The 27625-nt window shown below is 45.6% G+C and overlaps 1 protein-coding gene across 4 annotated transcripts; it reads right to left on the bottom strand.

Annotated features, from left to right (window-relative positions):
• Positions 1-5: 5 nt before the first annotated feature.
• Cap1 (cyclase associated actin cytoskeleton regulatory protein 1) lies at positions 6-27357 on the bottom strand. Of its 4 annotated transcripts, none has more exons than XM_038333954.2 (13): positions 27211-27357; positions 13487-13611; positions 12509-12609; positions 10791-10868; positions 8759-8902; positions 8593-8678; positions 6507-6612; positions 5378-5555; positions 3047-3231; positions 2753-2876; positions 2538-2620; positions 2083-2226; positions 6-1123 (listed from the first exon to the last, which is right to left on the bottom strand). In XM_038333954.2, the coding sequence occupies exons 2-13, from the start codon at positions 13596-13598 to the stop codon at positions 1040-1042; spliced, it is 1425 nt and encodes a 474-aa protein (XP_038189882.1). In that variant the 5' UTR covers positions 13599-13611; positions 27211-27357; the 3' UTR covers positions 6-1039. The 4 variants fall into 4 exon arrangements, with proteins under 4 accessions (XP_038189882.1, XP_038189885.1, XP_038189884.1 ...); XM_038333957.2 differs by having other exon boundaries at positions 27230-27348; XM_038333956.2 differs by having other exon boundaries at positions 13487-13608; positions 27230-27345.
• Positions 27358-27625: the final 268 nt, after the last annotated feature.

Genomic DNA, 27625 nt, shown 5'->3' with positions numbered 1-27625 from the left:
CTGAACAAGTTTGGTATTAACTTTATTCTATTTTCTGTATAACTTTAAGTACATAAAGGTTTATTTCCACAGGCCTCAGGAAACGGGCAGAAGTCACAGGACAATCTCTCTTCCCACCAAAAACAAAACAAAACAAAAAACGTTGCATATTTTGGTCAGTGTGTCCTAGAGGGAGAGCTGGAATTTACAATAGCAATGCTATGAAAGATTCGTAGGGAAATCAAGACCCGGACAACCTGCAATGGAAGTCTCAGTCCTGCTCAGGGCCCGCAATGCGGCGCTAAGCTGCCGAGCATGACAGGCATGGGCAGGGAAGAGGACCGCCAGACTCCTTGGAATGGTGTGCTGCTTTGCTTTGCTTTGCTTTTTAAGCTGGCCCCATGAGAACCAAGGTGGTCATCCCAGAGGAAGGAAAAGGGTTGAGGCTTTTTTTTTCCCCTCAAAAATGGTACTGCTACTGCAGCTGAGAGCAGAAAGCCTGCTACTTTGTGGTTGAGGCTGACCCAGAATGGAATGCAAAATGAAGGAATGCTTTTAGGAAACAAGTCTGCTTGGAATGCTGAGTGGCAAGCCTTAGCCTTTGGTCCAGTGCAACCCTGGCCTCACTTTTCAACGATGAACAATTAGATTGGTTAGAACCTTACGGAGTCACACTGGCTCCTGCTACCGCCATGCTTGCTGTTTGATTAGAACATATTCTGATCTGTTTGTTTCCAGGATGTTTCCCCCCAAGGACTGTTTGTTGGTAGAATGACCCCCAAAGCTGAAAGCTCCAGCCTGGGTCTGCAGCTCTTAAGCACGGACTGTGGTGCAGCTGCGCTGGTGCGGAGCCATGCACCTTCCCGCCAGAGATCCACTGACCTGCTGTCCCGCCCATTCTCAGCCTGAGGTATATTCAGTGAAGGCAGGTAGCTGGGCTTCTCAGAGCAGAGAAGCAGTTTAAGAGCAGAAAGGTAGAGGAAATCTAGAAAAGAACCGTCTCCATACAGATGTATCCCATGGTGTGAAAGGGGAGGGCGCAGGACCCACAGGCATTTGCTTATCCAGCGATCTCTGTCACTGTGGTGACCAACTTCTGCCCATTCCACAAGGTCTTGAACTGCTCAGGGACTGGAAACTCGCTCTGTAAAAAAGAGGTAACAAGTCGATGGAGGTAGAGATGGCTCAGCAGTTAGGAGCCCTGGCTGCTCTTGGAGAAGACCTGGGTTTGATTCCTGGCACCCACAGAGTGGCTCCCAACAATCTGTAATTCTGGTTCCAGGTGATCCGACGCCCTCTTCTGACCTTAGGCACCAATCACACATATGGTGCAAATACATAATGCAGACAAAACACTCAGACACAAAATAAATCCGAAAATCAACCAATTTAGGAGGTAACATGTTGGAATCCTGCCTATAGAATGAGCTGGGTGGTTTCTGGTTCACACTTCTGCAATGCCCGGCTTCTACTTAACCTTGAGAGCAGTGTGGGGTGGTGTGCGACAAACCTCACCAGGAGCCATGCTGCACTGTGCTGCTAGCTCTCTGGTGATCTATGACCCTGACAGGCTTAGCCCTAGACACCAGCTTGATGGGGGAGGGGACTCTGACTCTCAGTGAGCTAAGAAAGGCAGGAATGACCCTCCCCTTGGAGTCCCCTTCACAGAACTACCTGGCTTCTGTGTGCATTGTTTTGGATTTACCTACAGAATGCCAAATGTCCATCAAATAGTTTACTCTAATTCAAGTCTTTGGTTTCAAGAGACAGTCCTACTACATAACCCAGGCTGGCCTCAAACTCAAACTCCTCCAAGCTCAGCCTCCTGAATGTAGGGAATACATGGGTACACGGAGAGGCTCAGCTCGTTTCTTCCGGTTTTAATGTCATGTTCCTCCGGGATTAACTTAATTGGTAGAGTGCTTGCCTAGCATGCAACAAAGCCCTAGGTTCAATCTTCAGCAGCAAATAGTCGGCCCTGTGCTACATTGCTATATCCCAGCACGTGGGAGGCAGAGGAGGGAGGATCACCAAAGAGCTCCAGGCCAGCCTGGAGTACAAGAGGCTGAAGAAGAGGCACTGCTAGAAAGAAAGAGGACTTACAAAATCTCCGCCTTCTGTAGGAATGAGGACGTTCATCTCAGAAGACTTGGCACTGACTATCTCGCAGTCCAGGGAGCTCTTGCTCAGGTAAGCATGGCAGCCATCTGTTTTGTTAATGGAAATGGTTGGCACTTTTCCCATCACCTGTAGAGAAAACAAAGACAACTGAGTTCCAGCAGAGAAGGGTAGACGAAGCTGTGGAGACAATGTTCACTGTTTCAAGTGACTGCACTACTTGACAAAAGCCCCCCAGTGCACAACAGCTATTAGAAACGGATGGGCCGGGCTAAGTCCTGGAAAGAGCTCCCTTAAAGAGCCAACTTCTGCCACATGCAAACCAGCTCAGCTTACAGACTTTGGAGAATCGGATTCCTGCCCAAGGAGCATCTGTGAGTCTGCTGTATCTATCAATTAATTCCTCAGGGACCAAAAGGAGGAGCCAAGATATCATTTACCTGAACTTTGACATCTCTACTATTGATTATCTCCACAATGCCCACCACGTCATCAAACACCAGGCCAAGCTTCTTACAGTTATCTAGGAGAAGAAAGGAAGCAGATCAACAGTGTAACTGCAAAGGACAGAGTGTAAGGATTTCCAAAGAGGTGGAAATGACTCTAGCCCTCTCAGGCTCTAGGTCAGAACCTGCCTAGGGCAGCAAGGACTCACCTACTGTAATGGAGTTAATTTTGCCCTTGATTTGCAATGTCGTGTTGACACACTTGTATATGTAAGCCACCTGTTTCAGCTCAGTGTCCTCAATCAACAGGTTAGAAACATTCTCCTGGTTTTCCTATGAAGACACACCCCAGGATTCTTAGCACAAAGCACACATCCACAAAACCAACACCTCATCCCAAACCTTTGTTCCTCACTATAAGCCATCCCCTGCACACTTCAGCTGAATTCTGGGTAAAGCACCACCGCTCTGCCCCTCCCGAGAGTCCAGCCCCTTTAACTCACCACTCGCCACTTCTTGCCTTCCAGTTCCAGCAGAGCTGGCTCCTTCTTTGGGGCTGGTTTGGGGGAGGGGCTGGTTTGAGGTTTAGGTGCAGAGAAGGGTTTGGGGCCACTCCGAACTGGCCCACTCTGAGCTTTCAGGGCAGGGTTCTTGTGAGTCTTCATGTCATCAGATACATGTTTCAGGGCTGTAAGAACACACAACAGATACCTTGTTCCTAGTCTTCATACTAGAGCTTGGGCCGAGGCAATGAACAAGGCCTGCTATCACTAGTCCTTAGCAGAAACTTAAAGAACCCAAACTCGCGAGAGGCCATCTTGCAAACAGTTTTGGAGAAGTGCTTTTATGGTTTCCCTTGTCCTCTCGGTTATATGGTTTTATTAAAAAGCAAAACAAAGACAGCTGTGTGTGTCAAAGGTGAAGGAACAAGAATATGCAAATGCATAAAAACAAATCTAGAAAGGTATGTGTCAAATACATACACATAGAATATATATGTATGTCATAATAAATAGAGGAAATTATGTCACAGTGAAGAAAATCTAGGAAAAGAAAAGGCCTCCTATATAGAAACCCCTCCTAATCAAGTGTGGGCATTTGTTCTTCTTCTCTCTCTCTCTCTTTTTTTTTTTTTTTGGTTTTTTGAGATAGGTTTTCTCTGTGGCTTTGGAGCCTGTCCTGGAACTAGCTCTTGTAGACCATGTTGGCCTCGAACTCACAGAGATCCGCCTGCCTCTGCCTCCTGAGTGCTGGGATTAAAGGTGCCACCCACCACCCATTGGGCATTTTGTTACTATGTATTAGTTACACATAATAACCAGTTTCACTGAGATTTTCATACATGTATAAATGTTTGATCCTATTCACCCCATTACCTTCTGCTGTCCCCCTCCACTCCTGCTGCTTCCCCTTCTACCTTCACGTCCCTATGTGTGACACATGAGCTTCAAGCTTCATCAGGCTTGCTTATAGGAGCATGGGTAAGAGTTTATCAGCTCTTTTCTGTGATCTAGTCTTTTTCTACTCATACTCTTGTATTTGGTTACAGCCAAACAAATTGGTAATATTCAATTAAAAAAACTCATGTTTTTAACTTTTTTTTTTTTTTTTTTTTTTTTTTTTTTTTTTTTTTTTTTTTTTTTTAGTAAGCAGGCTGGCAAAAGTATGCTGACTACATAAACCGAAAGTGAGTGCCAGTTTTAGCTCTACCACCGCTTGTGGTTGTAATATATTCATTTTTGGAGGTAGAAGCCGTTTTATGAGGGCCTTACAGCTGGTGGGAGGACCGTGCAATCTACCTTCCTCAGCGGGGCTGGATCTATGCATTCCCCATAGCTGCTCCAAGGGGTAGTAGTTACATACTAGATTGTTTGCTCCTTAAACATTACACAGTTCCTTTGGTGGAAAAGTGTAGCATGGCTGCACAGTATGCAATCAAGAGGCTACACCTCAGTTAACAGCCATTTCCCCTAATGCTGTGTTTCCCTAACTACATCACTAGTGGCTTCTATAAATAACAGTCTAAGATTGTTTCATATATTGTTACGAGTACATTCTTAGTCAAGGGTTGTACAATTTAGAATTTCCACCAGCTAGGTAGAGAAGTGTTCACTTTCTCTGTAACAGTAGTCCTTTGTATGCGAATTTCCTATGTGGCAAGTATAGATTCTCTGAGATGTTAGCATCCCGACACAATGACTTCAGAGACCATGTGGTACTTACTATGTGGCATAGGCTTCAGGAAACCTGCTAGCACTGAGCTGGCTAAGAAGGTGCCCTGAACATGCTGCTCAGTGACTCACTGTCATTACCCATGTTGAATTTCTACTCTTTAAAATTAAGTATTCACTTTTGCATTTATTATAGGAAGGGAGAGGGAGTCAGAGGACAACTTTCAGGAGTCAGATCTCTTCTTCCACCAAGTGGGTCTTGGGGGTCACACACAAACCATTAATCAGGCTTGGGGGTGAGCTCCTTTACCCCTGAGCCAGCTGGTCTGTCATTAAGAATTATTTTTGTAGGAGGGACTCATGCATTGTGTGCCTGTGAGGGTGAGCAGACGACCTGACACTTCTCTTCACTCTGTGAGCTCCAGAGATTGATTACCACACTGTGCTGCAAGCACCTCTACCTCCTGAGCCATCTCACTGGCCCTTCAATCACAACTCAATTCAAGTCTGATGTCCCTTTGGGTAACTTGAAGGCAAGTGACACCCCAAATGAATGTTCCCACATACAAGCCAGAGTTCTGGTTTAGAACAGCTGTTGTGTCTGGTTGGTGGAGTCTAATCCAAACAATTTGCTTTAACAACTGCTCCTGCCAAAGTACTCACCATGTGTGATGCTCTCCCCCTGATTAATCTGTGCAAACAGTGCTGAGCGGGAAGCAGAGTCATCGGAACTGGAACTGGTAGGGACTGGAGGAGGAGGTGGGCCTGGTGGGGGTGGAGGGGGACCTGATCCAACAGAGGGTCCGGATGGCAATCCACTCAGTTCTTTTGCCACAGGCCCCTGAATAGGAAATGCAGGGAATACAGTCATCCTTCTTTATTTGTTGTGCTCTGGGTATTTATTATAGCATTCAGCTTAGTAATTTATAATAGGGGTCTGTCTTTGTACTTTTGAAATTTATTTTTAACTTACTTTTTGGTTTTATTATTTTATGTACATGGGTATCTTGCCTCATGCATGTCTGTGTACCACATGTGTGCCTGGTGCCCAGGGAGGACAGAGAAGGTGATGGAATTACAGACAAAGTTGCCCTATGGGCCTAGAGAATCAAAACCAAGTCCTCCAACACATCAGCCAATGATCTTTACTGCTGGGCCATCATCTATCCAGCCCCATCTCTCCATTTTTTTTTTTTAAATAGATTCTGACTATGATATGGGCTGATACACTTATTTACTCATTTTTTCTTTTCTGAGACAAGGTCTCATGTATCCCAGGCTGTTCTGGAAGTTACTATGGAGCAGAGGCATAGCCTTGAAATCCTGATCCTCAGATCGCTATCCCCTGGGATAACATATGTGTGACGTCATGACTTGGGAATTAAGCCCAGAGCTCCTTGCATGCTAGGCTATCACTCTACCAACTCCCAGAGCCTTGTATTTGTAGTGTGTGTGTCTTGCGAGTGCATGCGCACGCAAGGGAGCAGATGTACCTTTATTATCTGTATTTTTTAATTCCTTGAAAGCTAGGATAGCATGACTCATTCATCTGTATCTGTCCTCCAGCACCAGCCATTGTCCCTGATCAGTATTTAGCATCCAGGCCTGGGGATGGACTTCAGCTGGATGCTTGCCTAGTGTACATAAAACACTGGGTTCAACCCCCAGCACTCTTTAAAAGCTGTTGTGGTGGGATGTACCTGTCATCTTAGCACTTGGCAAAGGGAAACATGAGGATCAGAAGTTCAAAGGTTATCCTGGAGAGAAAGAGAAAGGAAGAGAACTAACTAACCGTCTTGCTCCAGGCCAGGCTAGTGGTGTGGAACTCCTTAATATAAGCCTGCAGTTCTGTCCATATACTCAAGTAAGCTTTGACCCAGTCGACATGCTTCTTATCCCTGGGGAAATTGAAAAAGAATTTCAGAGAATGATAGTAACTCCAGACCCCTCCCGTCCATGAGTTCACATCTTCCTGCTGGGGCATCTCTTAGGCTCTGCTCAATGGCAGCTTCCCATTCATCAATAATAGTTTTGTTTTTAATTATTTTATGTGTATGAGTATTTTGCCTATATCTGTATACCACGTGTATGCCTGATGCCAGAGGAGGCCAGAATACGGTGTGGGATTCCCTGACTGGAGATATGGATGGTTGTGACCCTCCAGGTGGGTATTGGGAATCAAAGCAAGAGTCCTCCCCAAAAGCAGTCAGTGCTCATAACTGCTGAGCCATCTCTTTAGCCTCTTATCAATGATGTTTATCTTAAAACAAAACAAAACAAACAAACAAACAAAAAACTGGGCATAGTGGTGCACACCTTAATCCCAGCACTTGGGAGGTAGAGGAAGTGGATTTTTTAATTCAATGCCAGCCTGATCTACAGATCAAATTCCAGGTAAGCCAGGGTTACACAGAAAAATGTTGTCTCGAAACAAAACAAAACAAAACAAAAGAACCAAAATCAAACCTTACCCTCTTATTCTAATTAGAATAAACTCAAGGAGAACAGAGACACTGGGTTTATTTCTATCTTTGGCGGCAGTGTTCAATCAATGTCTTTTTAGGACCAGAAATGTGTTTCTCAAAATAGACCACAGGCAGAACCGAGTAGCAAAGTGGTAAAGGCAGACATTTGTGCAGGAAGTCACAGTGAAGCCAAGATCACTCAACTGTTGCCATGGAATTGAGAGACTGCATGAGCCCAGTGCTTCTGTCAAAATGTGCTCCCAGCTGGGTGATGGTGGCACATGCCTTTAACCCCAACACTCAGGAGGCAGAGGTAGACAGATCTCTGTGCCTTCGAGGCTAGCCTGGTCTACAGAGTGAGTTCCAGGACAGCCAGGACTACACAGAGAAACCCTGTCTCAAAAACAAGAACAAAAACAAAAACAAAAAAGGAACAGTCAGTGTTTATTATAGAAGACACTGTGTCCAGAATGATCCCTTCTCTTTCTAAATGTTAGCTGGAAGACTGTGTGAGTACTTAGCCCAAGACCTACTTTCATCAACTATAAAATGACAGGGTAAATTCCAGGCAGAGCAGAGGTAATTCCAGGCTGCTAGAAATATTAAAGAAAGTTGTGGTGTTGTGGGATACACTTCACACAAATGAAGGCTTATTTCTTACACAGCTAGTCTACAAATGTCTAGTGACTGATCGTGGTCTAGATAGTTATAGAGCTAGTAATTGTAGTCACTCCAGCTCAAAATTAGCAATGGAGAAGTCACTTAGGACTAGCATAACTATGTGGTTAGAACACAATAACTCCTTTCTTCTTAATACTGATGTTGGCTAGGCAGCCTTACCTTAATATGTGAATATGCAAGATAATTTTCTAGTTAAGTCCTACTGACCCCTTTGCCACAATACCACTACTAAGACACAGCGACAGAAGAACAAAATCTGATTCAAACAAGCAACTCCTAGGCCTGGAGAGATGGCTCAGTGGTTAAGAGCAATGGCTGCTGCCCACAGAGGACCCAGAGTCAGTTCCTAGCACCCACAAGGCAGCTCACAAGGTCTGCAACTCCAGCTCCAGGGGATCTGAAGCTCTCTTCTGGCCTCTGAAGGTACCAGGCACATACAAAGTGCAGACTTACATACAGGTAAAACACCAAATCAGAATAATAATTAAAGAGGGGGCGACTTAAAAGGCATTAATCCATGTTATCTCCAGCACAACCCCTAAACCGCTAAGACTAGAAGCTGAAGTGTGTCTGCTATTCAGGGCAGCAAAGAAATGGAAGCAGAAATAGCCCTGCCTGCAAATGTACTTTCTATGAGCTGGGGTCCACCTAGCTTCCCACAGAACAGCCCTGAAGTGGGAGAAGCAGCATGGAAGCCTCCGCAGGAGCCACCTGGGCAGAGGCTAGACTCACACATCTTTGTACTCCTTGAGGACGCGGTTTGTGTAAAACATAGCAGCGTCGGTCATCTCTTTCACAAAGGGGCCGGGCTTTGCAGCCTGTGGAGAAAGAAGCAGTCGGTGACCGGGGAGCCCCGCAGCTGTAACTCCCTGCCCTTAGTTCCTCCCTTCCCTCTTACCAGAGCCACCCAGCCCAGGGCCTGGATGCTTTCACTGACAGCTGACAGGTGGTTGAAGAACTTGCTGCCTCGGTTCTTCTCCCGGAAGGTTATGACTTCTTGGATCTGCTCTGAGATGGGTGCCAACAAATCAGAAAGCTTATTCTAAGAGAGACGAGGAAAGACTGGTTAGTATTTCTATAAAAGCTATATATGCTCATCAACTCTTGATTCTGAAGGCAAGCTCTCTCCCTCTTTATAGAGACTATTCTACATAGCCTAGACTCCAGGATACTCCTGCCTGGAATTATAACCATGTGCCAAAATACCTGATGATGCAAGAATTTGTTCCAGTCTACAATGAGCACACAGGTAAGCTCAGTATCCCTCCTGCCTTGAGTCACATCACTAAGATATTGCTCACACCCTTCCTCTGCATAAAGTTTCAAGTCCTCAGGAGGGACTTTGTGCTCAGGATCCATATTCTCTACCAGGAAAGCCCACCATTCCAGCCACTTGTCTCTTCTGACCCGCTAATAGAAGATGCCACTTTATTTTTGTCTTTTTTCTCTTTTTCCACCTATCCAAATGCTTCACGTGCAGCCACTGCAAGCGTCGATATTATGTGTTCCTATAACCAATCTTGGCACCTTACCATACACAGCACTGCAAACTGTCACTGGACCCATGAATGTTCTTCCTTTCCTTTGTTTCTCTGTAGGATAGGGTCTTATGAAGCCCAGGCTACTCTTTACGTAACAAAGGATGTCCTTGAACTCCTCCTGATCTGTCTCTATCTCCCAAATGCTAGAATTAACGGTACAATACCAAGCATGGTGCAAATATGCTTTTCTTTTTCTGTGGCTTTGTTTGGGTTCTCCTTTGTCCCCAAGGCACCCTGTGCCACACAGCAGCTGCTGAATAGAGATCTGGTGTCAAATGCCATCAGTGATGCTGCCACTCCAAGCTGCTTAGCAAAATGGATGAACCTCATGTTTCCATTTTTTGATCCTCCCTTCAAAACTAAGTTTCCTAACCACGTCAGTTCTCAGCTCCTACATGCACACAGCCTAACAGAAGCATGAGAACATCTTCTCTACAGGACTAGTCAGTAAATATCTGTTCCCAGAAAACTTCACTTCCAGCCAAGCAGTAGTGGCCCAGGCCCTTTAATTCCAGCACTTGGAGGCAGAGGCAGGCAGATCTCTTGTGAGTTTGATTCAGCCTGGTCTACAGATCAAGTTCCAGGACAGCCGGGCCTGTTTCACAGAGAAACCCTGTCTCAAAAAAAAAAAAAAAAAAAAGAAACGAAACGAAACGAAACTTCTTTCCATTTATGGGGAGCAAGTCAGACTGACTTCCAACCTGTGGCTTTGCTAATCCTTGGTCTAAAACATTACAATTGTCTTGGCTGCTTTATTTATTTAAGAAAGAATGAGTTTGGAGAAAAGACTTAGATAAAACACTCGTCACTGAAGACAGATATTTAAATTACCCTGCATTATTTTCACATCACTTAGGCATGGCATGGATCAAGCGTTTTACTCTAGCTTTAGCAAGAAGGTTTGTTTTATAAGCTTCTATGACTCGGAAAGCCTAGGACAGAAGAATCTTTCCTTCTGAGAAAACCCTCCTTTCTCTAACTCGACTTTCCACATCTGATAGCACAAAATGCTGAAGTAAGAGTCGAGTTAAAGGGAGACTCCGAGAGCAGTAAAGGAGAAAGGGAGAAAGCAGTAAAGAAAGTTCCAGAGGCTTGGGTGCTCCACCACAGCCTTGCCCACCCATCATAAAACCAGAACCACCTCTGTTTGATGACAGAAGCAGCAACGTCCCAGGGGCAACTCAAGTTATGAACAAAATGGCAGAAAACAAAAGTCAGCAGGGACCAGTAACTACCCAAGGCACCTCCCCTCGAGGGCACTCGATGCAGAATGACTGGGTATTACTACAAGTATGATAGGTCTATTAGAGCATGTTGTGACAGCCACTTGGAGATTTCTCAGTTTGCCTTGAGCCTAGAACAAACTAAACCACCTTGTAATGAACTTACACCGGCTGGCTGCTGGCACTGAGAAGCTGTAACCAGGAGAGCTCGCTCCAACTTCAGGCCTGTGTGGACCATCTCTGCCTGCAGGAGAAAACAATCAGCTAATCATGACACATGACAACTAGAGAGGTCCTGCTAAGTATAACCTGAAACTCCAAGCCTAGCATGCTGTCTGCCTCGTGGATTCTAGGGTCTAGGGACTGATACCAGAATCACATTTACTACTGTTCTTGTTGGAACTGTCAAGGTCAGATCGCCAGGGCTGGAAATGAGGATAATCATGACGCTTAGGTGAAGGCAGGTCAGTGAGTTCATATGAGGTGCTTTGGGATTTGTTTGGTGAGGAGCCTGGCATAGAACCCAGGGCCTGTGAGTGCTAGGCAAATGCTCTACCACCGAGCTAATAATATCCCAGGCCCATGGGAATGTGTTTAAATTTGTTTTTATTTTTATCCATGTGTCTCTGTGTGCATACACTTCCTTGTGTGCAGATCCCAATGCAGGCCATAAGAAGACATCAGACCCCCTGGACTGGAGCCATAAATGGCTGTGAACCACCTGATGTGGACACTGGGGAGAAAGCTCGGGCCATCTGCAAGAGCAGCATCTCCAGCTCCTTACTTTACTTTTGATGTTTTGAGATGGGGTCTTACTTTCTAGCCTACCTAAGGAAACATTAAGACTGTGGCATCCTCCTGCCTTAGTCTCCCAAGACTAGGATGACAGGCAGGAGCTACTACATACATCTGGATTTGTACTTTCAAAGATAAAAAATGACATGCTTTGAAATTTTGTTCAAGGGGCTAGAGAGGACTCAGCTGTTAAGAGCAGCAGCTGTTCTTCCAAGAGACCGACCCACAGTTAATTCCCAGAACCCACCGGGGCTCACGCCATCCCTAACTCCCACTTCCAAGGGATCTGATGCCTTCTAGACTGCGGACACCATTCACACAAGAGGTATATAGACATGCATGCAGGCAAAACACCTGCATGCATAAAAAAAATTTAATTTCTTAAATTCTTTCCCAAATGTTACAGAACTGTCCGAAGTCCCCCACCACGGGAAAGTCCCAGCACTGCCCCACAGAGCTGAGAGTTCTATACACTGCCAACAGCTAGTGTACAAGGGGCTTAGGGCCAGCTAGAAAGGTCCTCATATGGTTACTGTTCCCAAATGATCATTCAGTGCCCCAGCAGAAAGGTGCTGGCCCAAAGAGAGGCAGAATGTATATGTGAGCGTGGGATGCTGGTGGTGGTGACAATGCAGGAGGCGGTGCATGAAGGGGCGTGGGAGGACAGGCATCTGCCACTGCCTACTCTGTTTCTCACAGGGGACTATGAAAGTGTGAAAGTAACCCATATTAGCATTAGCTAATAACCATCAAGCATGGCTTCATAAGTGCTAAATCAGGATAATGAGCCTACTGAATAAGCCACCCTCCGCTTGGTTATATAACATGAAGCTAAGACCGCAAATGCGCTCTTCACCGCAAAGATGAACATGGCTGCATTTATGAACAAACAAGCTTTCTCAAGAAACACACAGACTATATAATAAAAACAGGAGCCTAGAAAAATTAAATTGTTTCTGTGCCCGGACCAAAGAAGGTAGCGAAAAGGAGTCAGGAGGCTCCAGAGGGCTCGTAAGCTGACGGTGAAGGAGATGCAAGGAAAGCAGCCAGTCCTTACACAGGAAGGAAAAGAAAGGCCCGCATCCTTACGTGTTTCTGCACGTCTCCCCCAATCTCCTTACTCATCTTCAAGTACTCTGCCACGGGATTGGCAAGCAGCGAGTCAAAGGCTTGCACATATGGAACTGCTCCTGGGGAGGCAGACACACAACAGGAACCATCAGTCACGCAACAGAAGGCTTAAAAACTTCCGTGGGTGGTGTGTGCTGGCACATACGTGGACATCAGGACAACTTCAGGTCTTTGTCCTTGCCATCTGCTTTGACACAGCAACCCTTCTTGCTCAGGACTGCACACACCTGGCTGACAAGCCCATGAGCTCCCAGGGGGGCAAGTTCCTGTCTCTGCTGCCCATCTCAACACGGGAGCCCTGGGATCACAGAAACATGCTCCTGTGCCCAGCACTAAGTGGGGTCTGAGGATCTGAACTCGGGTTCTCAAGCTTGTTTGGTAAGCATTTAACCTGCTGAGCTATCTCCCCAGACAGGAGATGGTTCTTAAAAAGGGGAAAGTCAAGGAGACACAGTGCAGAAAAAACTAGAGCAGCAGTCGGGCAGCGGAGCTCTGTCTCTACCGCCATCACTAACGGCCTCTGTGACATCCTTCCTCTCTAGGCTAATGTTCTTCATCTATAAAGTGAAAAGAAACATAATAACCCCCCCCCCCCCCGCCAGGATTCCTTCAGCTCTAGCGTTCTGTGTCCATTACTGTATTGGCAAATGATTAATCGGCCAAATCATTTAGAAATAAGAAACTTTAATATTTATCATTTGACAGAATGACTAAGGTCATTCTGCTAAAGGACAGGAAACATCACATAAGCAGCAAGTTCTTATGTTAAAACTACTTAACCACAGACCTCCCTGTGCCAAGTCACTTCCTTCCTGTTCTGTTCACAGGAGATGAACTACCTACGTTAAGTCTGGGAGGTGGGCTCTAAAGAAGAGAGTTCACCAGGACAGAAACTGAGGCAAGGACAACACAAGCACCCCGACTGGTCTGGCTTACCTTTTGAAGAGCTGTCTCCATAGCCACAGTGCATGTCAGAGGAGTGTGACACTGCCTCCAGGCGGCCCACTGCCCTCTCCAATCTTTCTACAAGATTTTGCATGTCGGCCATAATGTTCCACCTGCTGGAACAGATCAGATGTTCTGTGTTATTTTAATATTATACCCACATGGGGTGAGAAGGATGCCAGTTCTGCGGAACAGGATAATTTAGTAATAAAATACAGTGGGAAAGTCATCTAGAAAATTTGTAAAACCAAGCAGACTTCATTACATAAGAAAACTACTCAGGAAAAAGTGTCCACTAATGCAAATCTTATTCAAATACTTATTGAGTACTTAGCATATACTAACAAATATTTGTGTGGGAATTTAGAATTTACAAAGTATGGTCATACAAATTTTCTCAGGTTAAGCCTCCCCTACAACTATTTGGGATAATAACAATACTCCTTTAGGGTGGGGGAAGCCCAGGTCTTCAATGCTAGGCAAGCACTCTCCCACTTAGTCATACCCCCAACCCATTACTGAATTCTTGTCTATTGAAGTTTAGTTTTTAGTGACAGTCAATGACATGTCTCCAGTCACTGATCACCACAGAAGCCAACATTCATATCTCCTGTTATATGTTTGTACCCCACCCCCAACTTTCCGCTGTCTGCAGTGGGACGTCACAGACCAAGATAAATAGCATCCTTGCTGACTTGAAGGTTGAGAGAGGGTATTTAACGTATACACTAACAACTACCCAGCAAATGGGAAAAGCTGAAGATGACAAAAGCTGCAGACAGGGTGGCATGGGGTTTCAGAGAAGGGCGAATGTATCAGCTGGGAGATCAGATAAGGCTATCATGAAGCTGCCATCTGAGCCAGGCTCCAAAGAGAATGGGTAGGGTCTAGATATGCAGCCAGGAAGAAGAGGACAGACCTGACGGTTTGTTGTAGACTTGTCCCTTCCTGAACTAGCCTCGTTCACTGTCTAAGATCCTAAAGAAAGGAGAAAGTTGCTGATCTAATTGGCCTCTTACTCTACGCTCCCATCCAGATCACTCTCCCTGGCAGGTTGGGCTGGAGGTGTGCAGTCCGTCTTTATGAACCATACACACTGTGCAACCACAGAGGGACAAGAGCCCTGACTACACACCCAGGTGTGAAGCATTTCCTATCTGCACCTGTAGAAGGTAGCTGGGAGTGCAGAATTTCAGCTAAAGCCTTGACTTAAATTCCAATTAATCAAAACATTAGGTAGAGCCGGGCGGTGGTGGCGCACGCCTTTAATCCCAGCACTCGGGAGGCAGAGGCAGGTGGATCTCTGTGAGTTCGAGGCCAGCCTGGTCTACAAGAGCTAGTTCCAGGACAGGCTCTAAAAAAGCTTCAGAGAAACCCTGTCTCGAAAAAACAAAAAAAAAAAAAAAAACATTAGGTAGTTCAAATAAATGAAGCTGACCCGACTCAGTGACTCCCACAACAATTGTGATTCTTCCACAAAATAAGAGTTAGCACACCAGGTATCTCCTCGTCCACACTGGCCTCCTGTGCAGGAGATAAGCAGCTTACCAGACAATACAGCCCCTGTCTGGTCTCCTCTGTTTGCAGGTCCTATCTCTCTGGACCCAGGCACTTGTTAACAAACGTTATTTAAGAGTGTTAGTGAGAAAAAAAAATAAGCATGAGAAATCAATGCAGCCTTTCCATTTCCTGATCTGAAGAAACGGATAAACCTCTAGGTCTAACCCTACTCACAAGCAGAGACCAGGGACAGCAGACACTCGCTCTCCCTCGTGTTAGCAAAAGCATCAAGCAATAGCCGTCCTGCTTCCCTGCTCCATTCTGGGCAGGGCACTCACATATAATCCACACTATAAATCTAGGAGAAGAAACTAAATCCCGAAGCTCAGCGCTCAATTGTACAATGTGTTCTGTCACACACAAAGGCAACCAGTGAGGCCAGCGCTAATACAGAAAATACAATACAAACTGTGTAGGACTGTACATGCTACCACAGCTCTGAAAACTAGTATCAATTTATTTTAAGATTGGTTTTTATTTTACATGAATGGGTGTTTTGTTTACAAGTACATTATGTATGTAGATGGCCCACAGAGGCCACAACAGGAAGTCAGATCTCCTAGAACTGAAGTTACAGGTAGCTGTGAGCTGTTGTGTGGGTGGATAATTGAACCCAGGTCCTCAGGAAGTGCAGCCAGTGCTCCTAACCACTGAGCCATCTCTCCAGCCCTGAACACTCATTTTAAAAGTTCAATAATAACTCTTCAGGAGCCAGAAAGATGCTCCATGGTTAAAAGTGTGCACTTCTCTTTCATAGGACCTGAGTTGTGTCGCTAGCACCGCTCAGACAGCTCCTAATCCCCTGGAATTCCAACTCCAGGGGATCCAGTGACTTCCGGCCCCTGGGACACATACTCATACAAATACACATAATTAAAGAAAAAAAGAAATCATTTTTCCTTCAACTCCCAAATTGCTAATGACGACTCTAAACTCCAGGTCCTCCTGCCTGCACCTCCCACATGCTAAGATTACAGGCACGAACCACCTACCTGGCTAAGGCTACTATTTATAGCTAATCTCTTCCCACTAACCAAACACAGAACCCCAGGGCTTCGGGGTTGTTTCTGTTTGTTTTGTGGGAATAGGGTGAGATTTGGTATGTTGTGGGAAGGAATGTCCAGAAGCAAAGGGACTGAAAGACAAACCAAATGATACAACTCTCTCCTCCCAAGAGCTCAGATTACAGGTGAGCCACCACTTCCGGCAAGACACACTTCTCACCCTATACACTCCCTTCAGGGTGGCCATGACCACTTGTCCTTCGCCTTCAACTGCTGTCACTGTAGAAGCACACTCGCAAGCACCATCCGTTAAAACTTCAGAGCAGCATATCCAAGCCATTCTTCTGGGACTCAGTTAACTTAGAGCCACCTTCCACTTAGACATCTATACCTGACTGTCCCTAAGGCACCTCAAACTGAAATACAACTCCTCATCTTTCCCAGCAATCCCTGTCCACACTGTCTCAGTGATCCAGCAGTCACATAACTGCCCAAGCTATAACCTGGAAACCGTCAGCCACAGATTAGTCAACAAGAGCGGTCTTTCTGGGTTTTCGTTTTTTGTAGAGACAGGGTCTCACGTAGGGCAAGATCCTCAAACTCCTAATTCTCCTGCCTGCGTCTCCCAAATGCTTCATGAGATATTGTCTGAAATAAACACATTACAGCCTTTATTTTGTACATCTCGAGAACAGATAGATGTCGCTTGCCTTCATCCTGACTAGAAGAAACCACTGAGGTTTTGCCGCGACTGCTGCCGTCTCCCTGGATTCAGCACCATGCACTTCGCCTTCCATCTCAGGCAAATGTCATTAGGACGTAGTTTTTATTTTGTGTAGACGTGTGTGGATATGGGGGCGGGGCGCAGAGGACAATTTTCGGGTGTTGATTCTCTCCTTCTAGGTAGAAGGTTTTGAGGCAGGGTCTCTCAGTGTTTCTTGCTTTTGCATCATGTATGTGATCTTTGGTTGACTCTCTTTGCCTCCGCCTCCCACCTTGCTGTAAGAATGCCTAGATTACAAATGTGAGCTCCAGCATCCAGCATCTGGGTTTTTTCCCAACAATCCAGGAATCAAACTCAAGCAACAGGTTTGAGCAGCGTGAGTGTTTACTCACGAACTACTGCCCTGGGCCATAACATGTTTTTATTTGATACCATTTAGCATTTCCCTCGGCATCAGGCTGATGTCCAAATGAGCCTTTCATTCTCACCTGTGCTCACCTGGTTTCATCTCTCACTCCACCTATGTCAACCACACTACAGCAACCAGGACTGACTTGTATCTCCATAAAAAACCATGTCTTCTTTCATTTATTAGCCTGGTTGCACTTTGCCCTATCTCAGGAACTCTTATTATCCTTTAAGTCTCAGGTAAGATATCACCTACCTAAAAAGCATGTCCATGTATGTACGTTCATGATACTGTGCATTTATCTCTGCCACCACACAGAGGTTTAAAACCATTTCTTCTTTATTTTTATGTGTGTGTGTGTATGTGTGTGTGTGTACTGGTTTTTCGAGACAGGGTTTCTCTGTAGCTTTTGGAGCCTGTCCTAGAACTAGCTCTTATAGACCAGGCTGGCCTCAAGCTCACAGAGGATCCGCCTGCCTCTGCCTCCCGAGTGCTGGGATTAAAGGCGTGAGCTACCACCACCTGGCTTTAAAAATATTTTTAAGTGTTTATTTACTTATTTATTACATATACACCATTCTGCTGCCTGTATGCCAGAAGCAAGCACCAGATCTCATTATGAATGGTTGTGAGTCACCATGTGGTTGCTGGGAATTGAACTCAGGACCTCGGGAAGAGCAGCCAGGCTCTTAACCTCTGAGCCATCTCTCCAGTCCCCTAAAATCATTTCTTAATAACCAAAGGCAGGAGCTGATGAGATGGCTCACCAAATAAGGGCACTTGCCACCAAGCCTAATGCCCTGAGTTAGATCCCCAGAACTCACATAAAGGGGAAAAACACTCCTGCAAGTTGTCCTTTCACCTCCATGCTTCTGCGCACATGGACAGGGACATACACAGACAGACATGTGGACAAATGGATGAACACACACACACAATAGCTAGCTAGATGGATAAAAGAAACAAAATATGAACTGACGGATGGACAAAGACAAACACAAGAAAGGAAGAAAGGAAGGAAGGGAGGGAGGGAGGGAGGGAGGGAGGGAGGGAGGGAGGGAGGGAGGGAGGGAGGAAAATGAACCAACAGGCAGTTTGTCATCCTGGGGCCAGGATCATAGCTTGTCTTTGTATCCAGCATTAGAAAATGACAGGAGCTAAAAATACAGTAGGCTATCCAAAATCAGACCTCTGGATTGATAAACAATTAGAGTGGCACCCTACTTACTAATACCTAAACACAAGCCTGGCCTCTCTCCTTCCTTCATCTCTGTGGGGAAGTGGTTTTCTCCTTCTTATAATTCCTTGCTTGTTTTTACAAAACCTCACAAAAAAATAATGCTCACCTAAAAATAAGTCCTGCCTTCTCAGGCACAAATCACATTAATATAGAGATATCTTAAAAGTAAGTACCACTTAAAAGTGAAATAATTTCTTATATAATATGTAATTTTAGGACCAGAAGATGGCACAGAAGGTAAAAGTAACTGCCACCAAGGCTGACAGCCTAAGCTCAATACCCAGGACCCACAAGTCAAAAAAAGAAGACACCACAGCTGTCCTCCTCCAACACACACCCACACCATGAATAGTTTCCTTCAATTAAAAATTTGTACGTGCATGTGTGTGTTTTGCCTGCACGTATGTCTGTGTACATGTATACCTGGTGCCCAAAAAAGCCTAAAGAGGGCATCAGATCCCCTAGGACTTGAGTTACAGACAGTTATGCGCTGCTATGTGAGTTCTGGGAGTCAAACCCAGGTCCTCTGGAAGAACGGCTAGTGTCCTTAACCACTGAGCCATCTCTCTAGCCCCCTAAATTTGTTTGGTTTTTTTGGGGGGGCATAGGAATAAATTGAGCCATCTCTCCAAGCCTACTGGCAAGCCCATTTATTTTTTAAGGGATCCATGTGAGGCTAGCCTGGTCTATACAATGAGTTCCAGGCCAGCAAGGGCTACATGATGAGACTTTTTCTTAAAAATAATAAATAAAATTAAAAATGAATCCTTTTAAAAAGTGATAGAAATAGGCTATGTTTAAAAAAAAAAAAAAAAGGCTAGCCGGGCGGTGGTGCCACACGCCATTAATCCCAGCACTCGGGTGGCAGAGGCAGGCGGATCTCTGAGTTCAAGGCCAGCCTGGTCTACAAGAGCTAGTTCCAGGACAGGCTCTAGAAACTACAGGGAAACCCTGTCTCAAAAAAAAAAAAAAAAGGCTAGAATGCATAGGGTATGGCATATGGAAATAAGGCTGCTAAGCAAGCTAGGTCAGATATCCAGGGAAAGTCAGATAGTGTCTAGCTTGATATATAATAATGAAATGAAAAAAGATAAAAGAAAGAAAAGTATTTCTAGGTATTATGTGGTAAATGGAACAGGATTTGAATGAAAGAAAAAAAAGGGTTCGTAAGACTATTCATCTTTTAGCTGTTCAGGAAAAACAAGTTACTACAAAAAATTTCTTTTTTTCTTTTCTTTTTTCGAGACAGGGTCTTATTATGTAGCGTTGGTTGACCTGGAATTCACTATGTAGACTAAGCTGGCCACAAACTTACAGAGATCCACCTGCCTCTGCCTGGAGTGCTGGGATTAAAGACATGCCAACATGCCCAACTCATCATAAATGATATTTCAATGTAAAAAAAAAAAAGCCTACAGTAATTGGTGCCTGGGCATTCAAACTAAGTGAAAACCATCAATTAGCCTACAAACTCTAGGCAACTGGGTAACTAGCACCTAAATTAAGGGCTGGGATATTTTTCTTTAAGGTTAAAATAGTTTCCCTGCCCAAAGGGGAGAGGCAAAGCTACCTTACATAGAATCAGCTCCTCTTGATTAAAAGTCACTGTAGAAATCACCTTAGATGCCAGAACAGTCCTTTCAATGTTCTTAGCAATTAGCCGGGCAGCCTCTAACCAAGCACCTTCAGCGATGGAGAGCCTAGACTTCTGAGACAGCCATTCTATTTAACAGCTCAAAGTATTCCTTATATGGAGGCAATCTTGCCTCCCTGCAGCTTCCACCCACTGCTCTCAGCTCTGCCCTTGGAGGGCACACACGACAAGAGGAACCAGACAGAGAACAAGTGTGACCGTGGGGCCTGACTGAAAGCACAACAGCATTCAGAGGAGGGAGAGAAAGGCAGTCTGGAGTTACAGGTATGGGGGGCTCAGAATGATGAGGCTAAGGCAAGAGCAGGTTCTATCCGATTCTAGTGAGGGCCAGAAGATGATGTCCACTTTGGATGTATGGAGTCTAAAGAGAAGATGAGCTTCTGAATAAAAATGTCGGGTAAGTATTTAGAAAGAGGGCCTGGGAAAGGATCAAGACTGGAGATAATGTTTACAAGTCACTGGCAAGAAGACCTTCATGACATCACCATGCAGAGCAGAAGGAAACGATGAGCTTGATTCTCCAGCAATTTCTTTTGCGGCCTGAAGCCAAGGAAACTAGAAATGGCTGGAGATTCTTGCAGAAGTTGCGTCTTTTTCCTCATTCTGCATTTTGTAGTACTGGGAACAGAAGCCAGACCTGGCCTCGCACATGCTACACAAACACTGCTCCTGAGCTTCGTGCGAAAACTCTCAACCTCTTCATCCCAACAACTTCCTGCTGCTCATGAACCCACATAGAAGGCAACAGGCTGGGCTACTCCAGCAGCTCTGCTCACAACTCCAGAGGCCACTGAGCCAGGCCTAAGAAATGGTTTCTACTTTGTCCCATGGGAGTTCTCAGTCATCAACTCAAATAAAACGGAAATGAAAGCAACTGTCCAAGTCAGCCTCTATTCCTAATAACCCAGCTGTCCTTGGGACTTTCCTTTGTAAGCCTGCTGAGACTTAAGAAAGGAACTTTCACGATGCAGTGGAAGTGGCAGCACCAAAAGGTTCGCTCAGTGTTACCTATTTATTTATTTATTTACCCATGGACAATGACTGCGCCCGAGGCTCCTGGTTATGGGGAGCAGCTGAGCACACTGAGGGGGAAAACAAAGATTTACAGTGGCTATCACATTAAGGTGAGGGACTTTTCAGCAAATTCTCCTTTTTACCCAAACTTTTTTTTGTAAAGTATCACTTTTTAGAATGAAAAAAAGAGGGAAAACATCTTTAATCCCAGCACCAAGAAGCTGAGGCAGGCTGATATCCAAGTTTGAGGCCAGATGGTCTACAGAGTGAGATGCTGTTTCAAAAAGGGGTTAAGGGATGAGGGAAAACATTATCACTCAGGACATCTCTTTCAAGCTACCACAAAGCTATATTACTTTCTTTTATCCCTAACAGTACAGAAATCCTTGGGACTAGACTCTAGACATGCTAACAGGAGATACCCACATACAGGCTGGTGTGCTGGTTGATTTTATGTCGACCTGACACAAGCTAGAGTCATCTAAGGAGGATTTCAATTAAGAAAAATGCCTCCATAAGATCCATCGTGATTGATGGAGGAGGGCTCAACCTATGGTGGGGGGCACCATCCCTGGGCTGGTGGTACTGGGTTCTCTAAGAAAGCAGGCTGAGCAAGCAGCTCCCCTCAATGACCTCTGCACCAGCTCCTGCCTCCAGGATCCTGCCATTGGAATTTCTGTCCTGACTTCCTTCAATGATAGACTATGATCTGGAAGTATTAAACAGAATAAACCCTTTCCTCTCAAACTTGCTTTTTGGTCATGGAGTTTCATCACAGCAATAGACACCCTGACTAAGCCAAATGACTTAACCCAGAAACCAAAGAATCGACTCTGCAGAGTAAAGATGTCATCTAAATCTAACCCAAATGAGGAGCCACTGTTCTTCCCTAAGATTTTGGTTTCACTGATGATACCAATGACATTTAGTGCCCAAGTCACTGCCACCTGAGGATTAGATTAAAAGAGAAAAGAAAGGCCTATCTTCTAGGGAGGGAAGGGGATCCAACCCAATATCAGGGCTTGTCTCCTATTCCCTCCTGCCATGGTCCTCTGAGACTTCAGGAGTGTTAGGTGAAACGGGTAATATTGCTGAGAGCCACAGTCAGACTGGGGAACCAGCTGTTTCAGTGGTTTGGGGCTAACAGACAACTCTGTGTGGCTGTGGGGCCCTCTCGCCCTCACCCTGAGAAGAGTATTATGAACATTCAGCAGGCCCTTGTTACCTCCTTGTTTATACTGCTCAGCAAACAACCACACTGCTGATTTCTGCCTGGATGGTTGCTTTAATAGGACAGCATTCCCTGTTCACAAATATAAAGATAGATTCAAAAATGAAATCCATCCTTAGCCATGATTCAGCTACAACTAGAGATATGAAAAGATCTGCAATTTTAAGTCTATAATTAACTTAAATATAGGAATTGTAATGGCCTCTGGAGGAAAAAAGAACTGAAACACTCTCCCCTCAAAAAAGAACCTCAAACAAAAATAGCAAGGCTGCTTATTCCTTCCATTAAACATTTCAACTATTTTCCAGCCAAATGGAAAAGTTTGGCACATGTCTGGTAATAGAAGGCAAACAAAGCTGCACTGTAGCAGAGGAATATTTTCAGAGCTTTGGCTGTTTTTTTTTTTTTTAAATGGGCTTATATAATGGTATATCAAGAAGAAATAACTGAAGTTATACTAATTTAAAAACAGAGGAACTACAAGCCTATCAACTCTATAATCCCCATCCTCTAGACCGAGCAAGCTAGCAGTATGAACACGAACAAAGCAGGAGTTTACACAGCCACAACACTGGGAGAGGCAAATCTGCTAACCTGCAGGTTAAGTAACACAAACTTTGCTGCTAGCACCTGCCAATCGTTGACCTTTCTCTATGAAAAGATGCAACTGGGGTGCTGGAGAGATGGCTCAGCAGTTATGAGCACTTGCTGCTCTCAGAAAGGACCCTGAGGTTGCCAGCCCCACATCAGGCGGTTCACAACTGTTCGTAACCACCTCCAGGGGATCCAATGCTGCCTTCTGGCCTCTACAAGCAGCAAGACTGTGATTAACATACATCACTTGGGCACACATCCACATAAAATAAATAAATGTTAAAAAAAAATAATGACTGGAGCCGGGCGGTGGTGGCGCACGCCTTTAATCCCAGCACTAGGGAGGCAGAGGCAGGCGGATCTCTGTGCGTTCGAGGCCAGCCTGGTCTACAAGAGCTAGTTCCAGGACAGGCTCTAAAAAAGCTGCAGAGAAACCCTGTCTCGAAAAAAAAAAAATAATGACTGAAACAGAGGAATGCCCAGGAGGGCGGCAAGTTCTTTGAAGACAACCAAGGACTTTCTTGAAAGCACAATAACTTCCTGGTGCCTCAATGAAAACAAACGATTCCTTCGTTCCAGAGTATGAATGCTTATAATATGCTCAATGCAGCCACAGAGCCTCCTCAGATCCCTAAGCGGGGAAGAAGTCCCTGAAGAAAGCACAGCTATGTGTTGTATGTGGATGCGCACATGCTACAGTGCACGTATAGAGGTCAGAGGACAGCTTGCAGGAGTCGGTTCTCTCCCATCACGTGAGTCCCAGGAATACACCTCAGGTGGCCCTGCTTAGCAGTAAGGGCCTTTGCATCACGAGCATCTCACCAGCGCCTAAGGAGTTGTCTTCAGCAGTTCTCCACCAGGAGAAATTCCTTCCTCCATACAACATTTAGCAATGTCTGAAGACATTTTTGGTTGTCACAATTGAGGAAGTGCTACCAGCATGCAATTGATAGAAGCCAAGGATGCTGCCAAACATCTTTATAGGATGGCCCCGAGTGTCAACTGTGCCAAGGCTGAAAAAAACTGTTCTAATATAAGAAGCATAAGGGGAGTACAAATGACTCACATAAAATGCTAATCTGCGCTAGAAAGTCAAGTGTGCATATTAATTTAGGTAAGTGTCTGAGTGGGGCCGCTACAGCTCAGTGGTAGTCAAGCAAGTGCAAGGCCCGGACTAATACCCAGAACTTCAAAAACAAAACAAAACAAGGCACAGCACAATACAACTTGTGAGAGTCTAGTCGTGGAGACACCATAAATTGGAAAAGGAATTTAGACTTGATTCTTTGGGATGTGAAGTTTTCAATAATAACGCGAATAATGGACAGAGGCTGAAAAAAACTATTCGTTTTAAAGAATTTTCAAAGATTCACTCTGGTGCAGAAAGTGGAATGGCAGGCACAGAAGACAGGCTAGTGGTAGATAAACTGACGATGATATCTAAGGACTATCACAACCACTGGGTGAGATAAAGAATATGGCCCTCAGATTTCAAACCTCGGCATTAAATTTCAAACCAAAGGGTTTAACTTCCAGTAACACTCTGTAGTTGCTTTTCTAAGCACAATGAATCTTGTCTCACAGAAAACTGAAAAGAAGAAGTCATACTTTTAAAGGCTCAGTCTCTGTTTTTTTTTGTTTGTTTGTTTGTTTTTTGTTTTTCAAAATAGTTTCTCTGTAGCTTTGGAGCCTGTCCTGGAACTAGCTCTTGTAGACCAGACTGGCCATGAACTCAGAGATCCGCCTGCCTCTGCCTCCCTCCTGAGTGCTAGGATTAAAGGTGTGCCCCACCACCGCCCGTGTTTTTTTTTAAATCAGCTAAAAATTGCATGCACTACCAAGAACGTGGATGAAGAGGTCCCAGTCAGGAAGAAAACATTTCACAAACACTGCCTCCTCAGAGCTGGATGACCTAAGGGAGTCTACTGTGCTAGCTACCTCTTGGCCTGAAGGCTAGGCGATACTTTAAAGTATTTTATTGCTATGATTTTTATTAAACTTCTGAGTCATCAGTTATACTCAGGTGACCTCTGAAGTATTTCCGGAAGACTAGGAAATACTTTACTACAGAAAGCTCTTCACGCTGGCCCACCCAACCAGCAAACTGACAGCCACAAACTAAAACCCAAACCCATTCGGATTGGACACTGAAAGCCCCTAACAACCTGGCAGATCCCCTAGCCCCAGTTTCTGCCAAACTCCAGATCTGAGTACTTCTCTAAGCAGTACAGACCAGCCCCGCTGCTGCCCCGCTGCTGTCCGCTGCTGCCCACTGCTGCCCACTGCTGCCCCCACACCTGTGCTCCTGCAGCATGTTCTGCCTGGACCACCATACGAGACATCTGGGCCTGGCTGGCTGAACTACAAATACCTGGAAGGCCCTGGATTTTGTTCTGCTTGGTCACTCCACAACTTCAGTCCTCCTTCCAACGTGCCTTTTGCATTCCTGGTCTGAATGGTACCACCCGGTTCCTTAGGCCAGAATACCAGCAATTTCTAGACTACAACTACTTCACGCCTAGAAATAACAAGCCTCCAGTTCTCTGGATTCCAGCCTTGATATTTGACCCTAGCTGGCCTTCAACTCGTGACTCTCCTGCCTCAAACTGCAGGTGCTGACATTACAGTTGTGCACTACTACATATGGCTGAGACTCCAGTTTGAAACTGCTCAAACACAACCCCTCCTGGCCATTTCCACTTCCCCTCTCTAGTTCAAGTCCCTGACATGGCAGCATCTTTTACATATTGGTCTACTCCAGTGTCTGGTCACTTCCCATTCTGTCAAGTGAGAAAACCCTTCAAACCCCTCAAAACCTCCAGCCTAAAATCCAGTTCTTGAGCATGCTTCCAAGAGCCTCCATAATGTGATCAGCACCTCTCATTCTCTCCGCTTCTCTAAGTAACACTGGAACTGAGCAAGGCTGACTGGTCACTGTCTTCCACAGGCTCAGGTCTCTATGTCCTTCCACCCATAGTACTCTTTGCCTAGAGATGTGTTTTCTAGGTTCTTTATATGCCTAAGGAACTCTTGAAAGACTTAAGTCTTCCACTTCTGCCTAGAAGTGTGGCCTGGATATTTCTCCTCTATGCTGTCAGCAGCTCTGTGCTCACGCAGTGCACACACTCAGTCATCCTCGATTTGTTGGCCCCTTCCCATGTAAACCCCACAAGTGCATTCCTAGCTACAAGGGCTAAGTGCCTCAACTAATGTGTTTCACACATAGTAAGGTCCAATAAATACTTAGCAAATGATGAATGTGCTGTCTGGCCTCACCCTGGAGCTTCCCTTCAAGGGGAACAGTACAAAGAGCTACAGCAGGCAGTTCTGATACTAACCTCTGTCTAAAATATCCTCAGCCCCATCTGATCTTCCACAATGTTTCTGACTCTCCTGCTACGTCCTTCCACAGCACCCTCAACACGTCTATAACTACTTCTTAACCGGCTTTGCCCTGCTAACTACACGGGGGCAAGGACTAGACTTCCCAAAGCTGTATTTGACAAAACTTCCGCATTGCTGACACAGAATAAACTCAATTTTGAAACCCGTTGAATTTAGTCTTGTGAGGAGATCAAACACCTCCACGTGAAAGATGAACGAAACAAGGCATTAAAAAAAGTTAAGTAAGGAAACCGGACGACTGAGCCGGACCCAACCTGAACCATCTGACTTCGGATCCAGAAGTGGACAGCACCTCCCATAAAGTTAAGCTTGGCTTCCTATTAATAGCGGCAGTCTAAGAGCAAGGGGAGCTCTCTGAAAGTAAACACTGGGCTTACTATTTTAAACAGGCATTCCAAAAATTTATTTATTTATTTTTTTAGCTCCACAAAGCAGGTAGCCTTTAACCTGCAGCTGCCCAGATCGAAAGACTACCCCAAGTTAGAGCGGTTCCAAAGAAATGAACGGAGGAAGGACCCGAAACTAGAAATCTCTAAAACCAGACTCTTTTCTTCTCTGAGATCAATTTACCCATCTGTGCAATGGGAATGAGACCCGATCAGAATAAAATGCTAAGGTCTCGCAGAGTCCAGCCTCAGCCGAGGCTGTAGGCAGAGCTGCGAAATCGAGAGGAAAGTGGCTTCCTCTGGATCTCCCGGCTCATTCTGATACCCCGGCCCCACCTCAAGAGACCGCACCCAGGAACCCGAGATCGCCGAAGAACCACGGTCCCCTCAACAGGGTTCCCCATACACGAGTAGGCTAACAAGGCCATTACCAACACCAGGAACCGGTGGGCCCCAAAGACCACCCCAATCCTTAACCAAACACCAACCCTCACCTTAAGAGTTCCGCCTCACCTCCGGACTGCGATCAGCCGCTCTCCACTTCCGGCAAGAACCGCCCAGCGGTCTTCGCGCGACCCACTTCCGGGCCCTCACTGGGCGCGGCACCCCCACCGGAAATGAAGCGCCGGCTGAAACGCTAGCCCGGGAGAGAGGAAGAAGTTTGGCCGCCCGGCTCGTGACTCCGCCCTCATTCCCCGCCACCGGAGAGAGATTCCGGCCCAGGAGCGCTTGGGGAAAGGGCTCCGCCTCCAAGGCGGGGGCGACTAGGAGAAGGGGCGGGTTTGCAGATTGGGCACGCCCCGAGGTCCGGACCAATGAGAATCAGAAGTCCCTGGACAAGCCCCGCCTCCAAAAAGGAGGACAGATGAGTGGCTGAGTCTCCTGTCAGTTTGTGCTCGGTGACTGAGG

The sequence above is a fragment of the Arvicola amphibius genome, chromosome 6 (assembly GCF_903992535.2).
Source record: "Arvicola amphibius chromosome 6, mArvAmp1.2, whole genome shotgun sequence".
Lineage (NCBI taxonomy): Eukaryota > Metazoa > Chordata > Mammalia > Rodentia > Cricetidae > Arvicola > Arvicola amphibius.
This window is presented reverse-complemented; position numbering and strand designations above follow the sequence as displayed.

Coding starts and splice junctions, on each gene's coding strand:
- Cap1 (XM_038333954.2), bottom strand. CDS start 13,598: ATGGCCGACATGCAAAATCTTGTAGAAAGATTGGAGAGGGCAGTGGGC. Junction 10,869..12,508: donor GGGGAGACGTGCAGAAACAC/GTAAGGATGCGG, acceptor TTTCTCCTGCAG/GCAGAGATGGTCCACACAGG. Junction 6,613..8,592: donor CTCAAGGAGTACAAAGATGT/GTGAGTCTAGCC, acceptor CAATTTCCCCAG/GGATAAGAAGCATGTCGACT.